General features: G+C 43.5%; 1 protein-coding gene across 6 annotated transcripts in view; it reads left to right on the plus strand.

Moving 5' to 3' along the window:
* TAMM41 (TAM41 mitochondrial translocator assembly and maintenance homolog) overlaps positions 1-10,171 on the plus strand; it is a 53,950-nt gene extending 43,779 nt beyond the window's left edge. For 4 of the 6 annotated variants that reach the window (XM_072785096.1, XM_072785097.1, XM_072785098.1 and 1 more), the window contains 2 exons: positions 4,836-4,951; positions 10,031-10,171. In XM_072785096.1, the coding sequence (XP_072641197.1) occupies positions 4,836-4,951; positions 10,031-10,036 (122 nt within the window). In that variant the 3' untranslated portion in view covers positions 10,037-10,171. The remainder of the gene's footprint in view (positions 1-4,835; positions 4,952-10,030) is intronic. The other 2 variants (XM_072785099.1, XM_072785095.1) reach the window with 1 other exon arrangement.
* Positions 10,172-14,418: the final 4,247 nt, after the last annotated feature.

Consider the following 14,418-nt stretch of genomic DNA (forward strand, 5'->3'; position numbering starts at 1 on the left):
TTATGGTGTATGACTCTGTTACTGTGATTCACAGGTGAGCCACATCATACACTTTTCTTTCCTGGCACAACTTTCTTTTCCCACGGAGATAGTCTTCCCCTGTCTCATGGGAGGGATCCCCTGTTTCCCGTCTCTTGTGTCTCTTACTTTCATGGTGTACATTCATATTGGTGAAGCATGCCTCCAGTACTTTTCTGAGAAAGGATGCAAGGAGGCAAATCAGGAGACTGTGTATAACTAGAAATATCTTTAGCTTACCCTCACATATAATCAACACTTAGGCTGGAGATGGATTAGAAATCATCTTTTTAAGAATTTCGATATCATTATCATTATTATCATTATCTTCTCATTTGAGAATTGCTGTTGAGGTCCAAAGCCATTCTGATTCTCAGTCTTTTGTGGTATATGTTCTTTCTGGAAACCAGTTGGGTCTTCCCTTGCCCCCATGGCTCTGACATTTCTCAGTGATGCGCTTTGATAATAAATCGTTTTTATCTACTTTCCTGGGTACTCACTATCCTTTCATTTTGGAAACTCAGAAAATAAGAATATAAGAAATTTTTCCTTTATTTCTTTACCTTCTTCCCATCTATTTTCTTTCTTGTCTTTCTGGAACTCCTTTTTTTTCAGATTTTGGACCTCCTCAAAGAGCCCTTTGGTTTTCTTTCTTTTGTCCTCTATTTTTTATCTCTTTGTCTTTTTGCTCTTTCAGAGAGATTTTCTCAACTTTAGCTTCCAACTCATCTATTGAGGGTTTTTTTTTTTTTTTTTTTAAGATTTTTATTTATTTATTCACGAGAAACCCAGAGAGAGAGAGGCAGAGGGAGAAACAGGCTCCATGCAGGAAACCCGATGCGGAACTGGATCCTGGGTCTCCAGGATCACGCCCTGGCTTGAAGGCGACACTAAACCACTGAGCCACCCAGGCTGCCCTCTATTGAGTTTTTTTATTTCTGCTATTGTATTTTTAATTTCCAAGAGCTCTTTCTGTTTTCTTTTTTTGTTCGTTTGTTCTCTGAATGTACATTTTTATTTATTTATTTGAAGATTTTAAAATTTATTTTAAAAAGAGAGCTCGTGTGTGCACATAAGCAGGGAGAAGGGCAGAGGCAGAGGGAGAGGGAGAGAATCTCAGGCAGACTCCCCGCTGAGTGCAGAACCCTACACAGGGCTCAATCTCAGGACCCTGAGATCATGATCTGAGCTAAAATCAGCAGTTGGATACCTAACCAATTGATTCATCCAGGTGCTCCTCAATGTACTTTTTTTTTTTTAATTTAAAATATCCTGATCTCGTTTTATGGGCCTAAGCATTTGAACGTATCTTTGGATATTGCCACATTGCCCTCCAAAGTGATTTTATCAATTTAAATCCTACTAGTAGGAAACAAGAGTTCTCTTTTCCCCCCATTGTCTCCAACACTTGATATTGTCAAGTGATGGACTTTGACAGTTGGGTCTTTCTTCATGTGACCATCTACTGAGCCTCAATGTGCTAGCCATGCCAGGATGCAAAAGTGAACACAACACCATACTGCCTTCAAGGAGTTCATAATCTAGAAGGGGAGACAGATGTGTAAATAGAAATGTGGGGGTGCCTGGGTGGCTCAGGAGTTGGGCATCTGCTTTCAGCCCAGGGCGTGATCCTGGAGTCCCAGTACTGGGTCCCACATCAGGCTTCCTGCATGGAGCCTGCTTCTCCCTCTGCCTGTGTCCCTGCCTCTCTCTCCCTGTGTCTCTCATGAATAAATAAATACAATCTTGAAAAAAAGAAAATAAACATGGAGCAGCCCCGGTAGCTCAGCGGTTTAGCGCCACCTTCAGCCCAGCGCCTGATCCTGAAGGCCCCAGGGTTGGGTCCCGAGTCGGGCTCCCTGCGTGGAGCCTGCTTCTCCCTCTGCCTGTGTCTCTGCCTCAGTGTGTGTGTGTGTGTGTGTGTCTCTCATGGATAAATAAATAAAATCTTAAAAATGAATGAATGAATGAATGAATGAATGAATGAATGAATGAATTTTTTAAAAAAAACATGGTAGAGGGAGGGAGGTTAGGAGTAGATGACATAAGATTGGCCAGGAGTTGATTTATTGTTGAAGCTGAGTAAAGAAACATGAGACATATTCTACACTTCTTTATAAGTTTGAGCTTTTCTCAAATAAGACGTTTTTAAAAATCCATCATTGTCTCCTCTTGGCACTTCAACCTGAAATGAATCTTTGGTCCTCTTTCCACCCATTCTTTCCAGTGGCCAGCAGAGGGCAGTGGGTGACACAGAAGCCACAGCCCAGTTTTCCTGTGGCTGTCCTAATGCCCAGTGCTGGTTTCTGTGCCTGCTCACTGCCTGCTTCCCTCTCCTTCCTAAATATGCCTTATTGGATCTTGGAAGGCCAGAGTAGCAGAATGTATGCAGCCTGTTCTGCAGGTGCAGAAACTGTGGAAAGTGATGGGCATCCCTTCAAAGTCTGTGGGTTTACCTACCTTATGCTCTGGCTCCTCTGGTTTTATGGTGCTTGTGAACCCACAGTGAAGGTGGCCCAAGCCAAAGGCCAAGAGACTGGGGCTCATATTCTAACTTAACTACTGTGACTTGGGCAAGTTACCTAATTTTTCTCAGTTTTAATTTCATAGAGATAATTATACCTGCCTCACCAGGTTGTGTAAATAACATCTTGTGATGAATAAAATCACTTAGCACTGCCTGGACTTTTTGTCTTTTTGGTGTCATTACCTAAAAGTTTCTGGACCCCTCTTTAGAATAGACCTCTTTGCACTGTCATATTCAGATGGCATTCGCCTACCCATTAACCAGGTCTCCAGTCGGAGTAAACTAGCAACGAAAGGCCCTGAGTGGCTGGTTTACTGTTTCTCTGCCCTCTGACTTGAGAGCAAGTTTCAGAACCTCTGTGCTTTTGCACATTGTTCTTTAGAAGTCCTCTCATGGTCACAGAGAGGACCTGTTGCTGTTCTGCTTGCTTTGCTAAGGCAAAACCCTCCAAGTTCCACCTGTGTTCAGGTTTTCAGCTCACTGATGCATCACCTGCAGGGTGGAAACACGTGTGTATTTGATGGAGTTTGGATTCCTTAATAGCCGTTCTCACCCCTCCCCTTTTGAATGGTCCCACTCAGTGGGGGTAAAAAGGAAGGTTCAGCCTTCCCCCTTAGCTAGTGAATATATATATTTTTAAAGACTTTATTCATGAGAGACACAGAGAAAGAGAGGCAGAGACACAGGCAGAGGGAGAAGCAGGCTCCATGCAGGGAGACCGATGTGGGACTCAATCCTGGGACTCCAAATCGCGCCCTGGGCCGAAGGCAGGCACTAAACTGCTGAGCCACCCAGGGACGCCCTGTGAATACCTTTTATACACAAGTACAGTGTAGTTCAGAAAGATAGCTAACTGAGGAGCTAAGCCTGGGGTCAAAAGACCTGGACTTGATTTGTAGCCACTCATTTCTTCACTCTGTAACTTAGCATGTTAATTAGCTCTTCTTCCTTGAAATGGAGAGGATGGTAATACCCAGCTTGCTATGTGTTCTGAGAGTATTCAGTATGTACCTAGTGGATGTTTTATAAACTTGGGCAAGTCTAGATCTAAATATCACTGTAGTCCTAGAAAAGATAGAGGCCAGGCATCTATAACCAACCCAGAGGATCACCTTTTCTAATAAACTGTGTTGAATAACATAGTTGCCTGTTCTCATATGGTCCACACTCTCTTCATTAGTTCCCTTGAAATCCCCTCATCATCAGATAACACCCATATTCTAAGGTGAGTACAGAAATGCCTCCAAAGCCAAACACCATTTTCCCCTTTTAGCCCAACTCACCAGAAGTTCAGGAGAAGTCAACAGCCATCTAGTCTCCTGATACTTGCCTGCTCTTCTTTTCATGGTAGCAGCAGATGGCATCACATCTCAAACTGGTCACAGAAGACCAGCTAAGCAAACTGTCTTCTGATCACCAGCAGCCTTCGCGTTATTAACCTGAGTTTTCTGGTATGGGAATAGAAGAGAGATGGAGGAATTTAGTGATAAGTCTGAGATTTAAGCAGGAACCAGCAAAGGGGGGCCTGAAAAGCCAGGCGGAGGAATTCAGAGTTTATTTTGAGGGTGGAGGGAAACCACTGAAAGATTGTAGAAAGACCTCAATGGCTAGAGAGTAGAGAACAGATGGAAGGGAGATAACATGATTGCACAGGAAACTGATTAGTTATGGTTGCAGCCAGTCAGGGGAAGTTAGGTAGCCTGAACTCAAGTCATTGCAGTATAGGCAGAGAGAAGGGATGCATGTAATATTTAGAGGGCAAGTTACCTGTTCCAGATGGTTGAAGGGATATGGAAAGTGAAGGAGAGAGAGGAGTCAAAGATAACTCCCAGGTCTCTAGCTTAGGAAGTGGTGGACAGTAGTGCCGTTCCCAGAGCTGGGGGAGGTTGGGAAGGAGGATGAGCTTAATTGTTGAAATCTTGCTTTATTTTTCCCCACCTGACTTTCTGGTCAGTCAGAATTGACTCTGGGGACAGATACCTATTTACCTTTCTAGCTTCAAAGGATTCACCTGAATTAACAAGACAGGTTTAGTCTTGTTCCTAAAAAGTTTCTGGCATGCCTGAGGGGTTCCTTACCAGCCCTTCCCTGGAACACAAGAGAATGGATCATGGATTAGCCTCTGCTTCTGATTTCTTGTAACTAAAACACTTCTTCCATTTTTTTGGTACCTACACTTTAAATAAGAAGAACACGTGATAATAGTTAAGTTTTTTTTCTAGTGATTTGCTTATTATTTAACCTGAGAATTCTTTTTTTTTTTTTAATTTTATTTATTTATTTACGATAGTCACAGAGAGAGAGAGAGAGGCAGAGACACAGGCAGAGAGAGAAGCAGGCTCCATGCACTGGGAGCCCGACGTGGGATTCGATCCCGGGTCTCCAGGATCGCGCCCTGAGCCAAAGGCAGGCGCCAAACCGCTGCGCCACCCAGGGATCCCAACCTGAGAATTCTTTTTTTTTTTTTTTTTTAAAGATTTTATTTATTTATTCATGATAGTCACAGAGAGAGAGAGAGAGAGAGAGAGAGGCAGAGACACAGGCAGAGGGAGAAGCAGGCTCCATGCACCGGGAGCCCGACGTGGGATTCGATCCCGGGTCTCCAGGATCGCGCCCTGGGCCAAAGGCAGGCGCCAAACCGCTGCGCCACCCAGGGATCCCCCCAACCTGAGAATTCTTAAAATAAGTTTGTACATCTGCTTCAAGAGATTTTCTTTGTAGATAATATCTAACTGTGGTTGGAAAATAATTGGAAGAATGTTAGGGGGCTTACTGATTTTCCCTCCTAAGTATCTGAAATGTTGAATTACAGGAAGGGAGAGACCTCTCACAGCCTACTCGTATCTGCCTCACATTGTTTCCCAGAGAACCATGTCTGTCATTGAACCCACCTTATTTAAGTCACACCTTATTTAAGTGACTTTGCTGCAGGTCATGTGAAACAAGCTGGAAATCAACAAAAGTAAAACTCAAGGAGCCAGATATTGAAGTAGATTTCTCTGGGCTTCCAAAGAAGACTTGACTTTAATCAAAATTCATAATGATTCACTTTAAGGATCTGTCTAAAGACACTGTTATCTAACGAGATGTGGCATCTTTATCCATTAGGGAAGGAGCAAAGGCGATGATGATGGTTCTTGAAGTGTCTTCCTTGAAGACACATTCTAAATGCAGACTTCCTAAATCACCATACTTTTCTGTAGAAAAAGAGCAGAAACCAAAAAGTAGGCTTAATGTAAGCCAAGTAGAATTCTGTGGATCATAAACCCTGTGAGAGCAGAGACCAGAACTCTCTTGTTCATACAGTATCCCCAACAGCTAGTTCAATATCTTGTATTATATGGATGCTCAATAAATATTGGTTCAGTGTATTTCAGTGACTGAGTAAATTAGATTCTAGGTTTTCTGGTAATAGGAAAAAATCTCCAGAGATTCAGAAAAAAAGTGCACAACTCATAAATTTGGTGAATTTTCACAAAGCCAACACACTCATGAACCTAGAACCCAGATAAAGAAATAGAACAGGACTGTCCCCCCAGTGGTGTGCCAGTCATAGTCACTATTCCTCCTGGAGTAACTACTCTGACTTCCAGTGCCATGCTTCTGTTGTGCCCATTTTTGAACTTTATATAAAAATGTAATCTCCTGTGTCTTTCACTCATTGTATCAATGAGATTCAACATGGTGTTGAGAGCAGCAATAGTTTCATTTATCCTCGTTGCAGCAAGTCTATTGTATGATTACATCACGGTTTATCCACTTTCCTGTTGTTGGTTTCTTGGGTTCCTCCCAGCTGGGGCCATTACAGGTGGTGCTACTGGGAATGTTTTTGTACCTGTCTTTTGTAAGTGAACATATGCATTTCTCTTAGTAGCATACTTACGGGGTAGAATTACAGCAGCATAAAGTATGTGAATGTTGTGCTTTGGTAATAGCACCAGACCGTTGTCCATATTACACTCCCCCTAGCTGACTCTTGTTGCGCTCCTCCTACCTTGGTGCTCCATGTCTTTTTCATTTTACACACTCTAATAGGTGAGTATTGGTATCATATTGGAATTTTAATTTACATTTTCCTGATGACTAATGAAGCTGGGCATCTCTTCCTGTTTATTTGGATATCCTCTTTTGTGAAGTGCCTATTCTAGTCCTTTGCTCATTTTTCTATTGAATTATCTACCTTTTCTTACTGAATTCCTATATAGTCTGGATACAGGTCCTTTTTCTGATCTATGTAATGCAAAATCTCCCACTTGGGGGGCTGTCACTTCACTCTCTCAATGACAGCTTTTGATGGAAAGACGTTTTTAATTTTACTCAGTCCAGTTTGTCAGTTTTGTCCTTTATGGGTAGCAGCTTTTGTGTCCTGTATAGGAAATGTTGCCCACCAGAACTTCATGGAGTTTTAGTTTTCCATCTGTGTTGCAATTAGACTATTAAAGCAGAGGGGCGCCTGGGTGGCTCAGTCGGTTAAGCATCTGCCTTCCGCTCAGGTCATGATCCCAGGGTCCTGGGATCGAGCGGTGGGTTGGGCTCTCTGCTCGGCAGGGAGTCTGCTTTTTCTTCTGCCCCTCCTGCTCGTGTGCGCTCTCTCTCTCTCTCTCTCTCTCTCTCTCTCTCTGTCTCTCTGTCACACACACACACACACACACACATGCTCTCTCTCTCTCAAATAAATAAAATCTTAAAAAAAAAAAAAAAGAATATTAAGACAGAAAAGATCCTTCATTCCAATCTGTTGGTTCTTAACCTTCTGCAAATCCTGGCTCCCTGTGAAAACCTGATGAAAACTACCCTTGGCACAGAAGTACACATGTGCACACGCACAGCAAACTTTCCCGGTTGCTTCTTAACTCTCCTGCAGACTGACATTGAAACATGCCGATGGCCCCTTGTTAGGGAACCCCAAATTAGTCTAACCAGTCTCATTACAGATGAGAAAGTTGAGGCCCAGAGAAGGTGCATTATACTGTAAGTTTGTCATCCAGTTGGGACTAGAACTCACATCTCTTGACTCCTATTCTAGTGCCCTAACACAATGCCCTGCTGCAGTCTTTCTGAGAATCTCCAGCAGAGCCATCGAAGGGAGAGAATGTTTTTAATGAAGGGAGGTCTCTTTTTTTAAAGATTTTATTTATTCATTTATGAGAGACAGAGAGAGGCAGAGACACAGGCAGAGGGAGAAGCAGGCTCCATGCAGGGAGAACGATGTGGGACTAGATCCTGGGACTTGATCCCGGGACTCCAGGATCATGTCCTGGGCTGAAGGCAGGTGCTAAACTGCTGAGCCACCCAGGGATCCCCTGAAGGGAGGTTTCTATGTAGTAGCATCAAAACATGGCTACATGGTGACACTCATGTACTTCAGATGTTTACCTTAAATGTTGAAGTCCAGGGCAGCCCCAGTGGTGCAGCGGTTTAGTGCCACCTGCAGGCCGGGGTGTGATCCTGGAGACCCGGGATCGAGTCCCACATCGGGCTCCCTGCATGGGGCCTGCTTCTCCCTCTGCCTGTGTCTCTGCCTCTCTCTCTCTCTCACTCTGTGTCTCTCATAAATAAATAAAAAATAAAATAAAATAAAATCTTTAAAAAAAAAAAGGGAGGGGGGATCCCTGGGTGGCTCAGTGGTTTGACGCCTGCCTTTGGCCCAGGGCGCGATCCTGGAGTCCTGGGATCGAGTCCCGCATCGGACTCCCAGCATGGAGCCTGCTTCTCCCTCCTCCTGTGTCTCTGCCTCTCTCTCTATGTCTATCACAAAGAAGTAAATAAATAAATAAATCTTTAAAAAAAAAAAAAAAAAAAACCTTTAAAAACAAGAAAAATGTTGAAGTCCACCGTGTCTGTATGTTAGGTTTGTGAAGTTGAGCTGGGACTTATCATGGCCGATGCGTCTTCCTCTAGCTGTGACTCAGTGCCCTGGCATCGCTGTGTTAAACTTTACTGTATGCACCTACCTGTGTTCTGCTTAGTTTCTCGATTGGTTCTGGCTGGAGTATTAAAAAGCACCTTACGTAAGAAGTTTCCAGTCTCAAAAAAAAAAAAAAAAAAAAAAAAAAAAAAAGAAGTTTCCAGTCTCAATGCTCAAGTGGGTGAGGTTCACCAAAGTGGTTGCTCCAGGGAGAAAATTAAAAGAGGTGGAGACAGAGAAATGTGCTCTGAGTTTCTTGATTAGGCTAAGTCGGTTTGCAAACAGTAGACAAGCTGGGCCAGAGTTTCTAGAAGTATTTGCTAATGATTTTCCTACTATGCGGCCTTTTTACCTGCCACTGCCTGCAGTAGCTTCTTCAGAGGTTCTGAGTGTACTGGGCAGCTTACAGGTAACAGGCCCAGGTATTTTCAAGAGACCACTCAAACTCCAGTACTGGGAGTCTCCAGATTTAATCCTGTTACCTCATCCACAGTGCTTACCAGTGATTAAAGTGAACTGCCAGAGGTGTGCATTTCAGACTTGCAGTATAGACCACAATTTGTATCTCATGGGGAAAAAGGCTGTTCAGATCTTTAGGCCACACCTTGAAACACAGACTAAATGATCTCATCCTCAGCACAAAGGGAGTCGAGCCCATAATACCATCTGCAAATAGGATCCTATTAGACCTGACAAATAGCATCCCATTATTGTACCCCATTTTACCTCTGTCCCATTAACCCCCAGAGAGCCTCTTTGGTTTCCTCAGGTACGTGGGATTAAGTAGGTGCAGGGGAAGGGGTGTTAGGAGGTCAGATATCTCATGAGGGGCATCTGTTCCATCATTTCAAAAGCATTTACTGAGTGCCTATATGTGCTAGGTGATGGGGATACAGGGATGAATGGGACAAGCTCCCTGTCCTTGAGGGGCTCCCAGTCTAGGCAGAGGACCAGGTCACTAAGCTGACTGAGCACCATGCAGTATGGTAAGTGCTGAGTGAGAGGTCAGCACAGCTGCTGTGGGACCAGGAGGAGCCACATCTGAATTGCCTGAGGTGTCAAGGAAGGCACTTCTATAGGAGGATTCTGAAAGGGGATGAGTATATAGGAGGAAAGTGATAGAACCCACGTTCATTCTGGTCAGGCTGGTGGCATATGCAGTGACACAGCAGCAGGGATCTGGGGGTGGTCGGAATGTGGGCATAGGAAGGGGGCTGAGGATGCCCAGTTACATACAGAGTTTTGTCTTTGTTTTTCTTTCTCTTTAAAAGAGCTACTCAAGTCAGAGGCTGATGATAGACTAGTAACTTAAAAGATTCACTCATCCCAGTAACCCAGGTACCTTCGGTATCTGTGCCACTGTAGGAGTAGATGCCTAAATCAGAATCTCTTCCCCTTATGTTGATCATGGTAACCTTTAATCATCTTTGACTTCCGGGGTCTCCTGGGCCCCCCAGTCAGCCCATTACTGCCTCACTCCAAAGACAGGCCTCTGATCAGGATATTATGGAAGCTCTAGCTGAGTACATAGTCAACAAGCACCAATTTTCTTACCATCTCTTCTTTTTGTCTTTTAGGCATGAAGAAATCAGTGGTTTATAGTTCACTAAAACTACACAAAATGTGGAAAGGATGGCTGAGGAAAACATCCTGATTGTGCTTGCTTTTATATGTGTTATGTATAGATTAATAAAGTGATCCTTTTTGACGGAACAGTATTTGTTACTTTGACCCATTGCTTGAATTTATAGATACCTTGGTTTGTATAATATTTGATTTTGAAATGTATGTGTTAGACATTTATTGGGGGGGAGGTGCAGATACTTTTGAGGACCTAGCATGAGAAGAGAAGATTCCTCTTTGCATATGAAACCATCTGTGCCCTGCTTGCATAAGAGCTTTAGCTGTGGCCTGTGTTTTTGGTACATGAGAGTTCATAAACTGAGAAACTGCATACACTGTGGACATGCAGCCAACGGGCTACAGGCAGGGAAGTTTTGCTCCCTCTGTCTCTCAAGTCTCCTCTTCACCTGGCTTTTTCCATTGAGAGCTCACAAGTGTCACATTCACATTTTCCTGAACCTAGGCTTTTTATGTTTCTCTTTGTTCTCTGAGACAGTGTGTAGCACAGTGACTTATGGGTGAAGAGCCTGTGACAGTCCCCTTTTAAAGTAATGGCAAATACTGGGTTAAGCACTTACAGTGTCAGGCAGTATTCTAAGCACTTTCCATAGAAGATTCTCCCTCTTCCTCTGCCCCTCCCTGCCATTCTTTCTCGCTCTCGCTCTCTTTCTCTCTGTCGCTCTCTCATAATAAATCTTAAAAAAAAAAAAAAGAAGTAGGGGCAAGATTATAATTATCCAACTGAGAGATAATGACCGTCTAGGAGAGAATCAAGAATGGACCAAAGGGACACATATTCAAGTGATGCTCAGGAAGTAGACTCAATACACCCTGGTTGAGGGGCAGCCCAGGTGGCTCAGCGGTTTAGCGCTGCCTTCAGTCCAGGTCGGGATCCTGGAGACCCGGGATCGAGCCCCATGTCGGGCTTCCTGCATGAAGCCTGCTTCTCCCTCTGCCTGTGTCTCTGCCTCTCTCTGTGTGTCTCTCATGAATAAATAAATAAAATCTTTTAAAAAAAAAAATACACCTTGGTTGAATATAAAGAAGATGCCAGAGCGTGTGAGCGGCTCAGTTAGTGGCATCCCCTCCCAGTGCTCTTTCTCTCTAAATAAATAAGTAAAATCTTTGAAAAAAAAAAAAAAAAAAAGGTGCCAAGGTTCAGGCTGGGGCAACTGGGAGAGTTGTGTGCTATTTCCCAAGTTGGGGATTTAGGAGGAGGTTCAAAGGGGGGGTGGCATGAAGACAGCGATAAATTCAGGCCTGGGCACACTGAGTTTGAGATGTCTGTGGGGGATGTTCAGTAGATAGTCGGCTAGACAGGTCAGAAGCTGGAAAGTATAACTATGAGAGTTGGCAGGTAATAGATGGGAGTGGATAAGACTCCCCCCAGGAAATCTGTAGAGTATGAAGACAGGAGAGCCAAGCTCACAACACTGGGAAACACCAACATGAAAGGAACAGGCAAGAAATCTAAGGGGTGGGGATCCCTGGGTGGCGCAGCGGTTTGGCGCCTGCCTTTGGCCCAGGGCGCGATCCTGGAGACCCGGGATCGAATCCCATGTCGGGCTCTCGGTGCATGGAGCCTGCTTCTCCCTCTGCCTGTGTCTCTGCCTCTCTCTCTCTCTCTCTCTGTGTGACTATCATAAATAAATAAAAATTTTTAAAAAATTAAAAAAAAAAAAGAAATCTAAGGGGTAATGGAGAGGTCAGAAAAAAATCGGGAGAGCAAGGTATCAAGTCATACAGGGGATGGTGAGGAAGCATTACATTGTATTACTGTTCCCCAGAATAACCTATTTTCCCTCCTTACAGTTCCCCACCTATGGGAGGACTAATTTTCTTTCCTCCAAGGATATCAGGTTGGCCTTATGACTCTTTTGCCCAATGAAGTGGGAATAGTGACATGTCACTTCTGAGAAAAAAACTTTAAGAGCCAGCCCAGAGTTTATCATGTCCCATTTCTCTCTGCCACAGGATTGGCAGTGGGGTCCTCATTCAGTTGGGAGTGTCAAAAAAAGGTTTCGTGCAATCAGTTGATTTCTTGATTTTTGACAAGGGCACCAAGGCATAAATGAGAGAAAATGATTTTTCAACAAATGGTGTTGGGACAATTGGATATCCACATCAAAAGAATGAAGTTGAACCTTACCTCCCACCATATATAAAAATCAACTCAAATGGATCAAAGCCTAAATAAACTAAGTCTATAAAACTCAGGAGAAAACATGATTAAATCTTCATAACCTCGGATTAGTCAATGGCTTCTTAGACAAGACACCAAAAACACAGGCAACAAAAGAAAACAATAGATAAATGTAACTTCATCAAAATTTAAAACTGTGTGCTTCAAAGGACACCATCAAGTAGGTTAAAGACAACCCACAGAAAAATGGGAGAAAATAATTGCAAATCATTTATTTGATAAGGCACTTATGCCTAGAAGATACAAAGACATTTACCAAAAAAAAAAAAAAAAAGACATTTACAACGTAGGGGCACCTGGGTGGCTCAGTGGCTGAGCATCTGCCTTCAATTCAGGTCGTGATCCTGGGGTCCTGGGATCAAGTCCCATATCAGGCCCACTGCAAGGAGCCTGCTTCTCCCTCTGCCTATGTCTCTGCCTCTCTGTGTCTCTCATGAATAAATAAATGAAATCTTAAAAAAAAAAAAAAGAATATTCATAGCACCATGATCCACAATAGCCAAGAAGTGGAAATAACCCAATATCCATCACCAATGAATGGACAGATGAAATATGATATATCTCACACAATGGAATATTATTCAGCATTAAAAAAGAATGAAGTACTGACAGCATGATACAACATATTCGAACCTTGAAAACATAATACTAGATGAAATAAGCCACACCTGACATCTTGTAGGATTTGATCGATGTTAAGTGCCCAGAAGAGACAAATATGGAGGAACAGAAAATAGATTAGTGGTTCCCCACAGCAGGAGGTGGGTCCTAGGGGGCTTGGGAGTGACAAGTAAGGGATTCAGGGTGTCTTTTTGGGTTTTTGAAAATGTTCTAAAAGTGATTTTGGGGATGGATGGTTGCACAATTCTGTGAATATGGCATTAACCATTGAATTGTGCTTTAATTGCTAAAGTACATGAAATGGTAAGTGGTATGGTATGTGAATCATATATCAATGCTGAAAAATTGAAGGTTTCATGGAGGAGAGATCCCTTGAGATGGTCTCAAAGGAATGTGAGGTGCTAAGTAAGCAAAGATAGAGTAAGAATGAGCACAAAGCCTGGAAAAGTAAGGAGGTGACAGGAACAGGAGTTGGACTTTTTTTTTTTTTTTTTTTTTTTTGCCTGAGAATTTAGGGTTTTGTTTGAGGATCTCACACCAGAGCTTCCTGTCATCTCTAAGCCAAGCTAGACTTGGGGACAAGGAGACAAATCATAGGGTCAGATGGTCAGCTGGTTTCCTCTCTGATGCTAAGCCAGAGAATTCTTGGATACTAGCTGCATTGCTTGTAGACCTCCACTGGAAGATAGGATTCCTCAGCCTGCCTCAGGGCCAGTGTTGGTCTCAGACAGGTTGCTGGGACCTTTGAATTGACAATCTACAAACCACCGTGTGAGATAGCAGGGCCAACGTGATGGGCCATGGTGACATCCAATCTTACCTCACTCGTATATTGAGTGGCAAGTTTCTCCCTGTTCTTTTACAGAAATCGGAGACACAAGTATGATTCCTAAAACTGGAGCAACTTGTAAGAGGGAATTCACGGTGATTACAATTTTCCTCCTTTGGTGCAGTTACTGTGGAGGCCGAGAAAATTAAGGCCATTCCACCTTAGGTTCAGCGTTAGCACAAGTACAGCCATCCCAGGCCCCTGTGAATAAGAGCTGAAATTTACCTTGCTTCAGTTACAGGAAAAAAACAGCTTACAGCTTAACACCCTAGAAAGCCCCATATTAGAATGAGAACAGAGCTTAATGCCCTTGAAAGCCCCATATTAGAATGTAAACAGAACTTGAGAAATTCCTCCCCCCCCTTCTGGAGGTCCTTTAGACAAGCCCATAAAACTAAGCTGGAACTCACCTCGGGGTCCAAGTCCCTGCTCCGCTGTGTCGGGTATACTTGGACCCAAGCTCGAGCTTGTAAATAAACCCACGTGTGTTTGCATCGGTGTCGGCTCCTTGGTGGTTTCTCAGATACGCAATCTTGGGCACAACATTACAAAGTCGATCATCTGGCAAGAGGCCCACAGACTACAATGTCCTTGTGCAAGTATGACACACAAGAGCCGCAATCTGTTAATAACGCTGCCATCCTTGTGAAGAACAAACTAACACTGGGGATAGAAGCCTTCGGTGCATT

The sequence above is a fragment of the Canis lupus genome, chromosome 19, assembly GCF_048164855.1.
Source record: "Canis lupus baileyi chromosome 19, mCanLup2.hap1, whole genome shotgun sequence".
Lineage (NCBI taxonomy): Eukaryota > Metazoa > Chordata > Mammalia > Carnivora > Canidae > Canis > Canis lupus.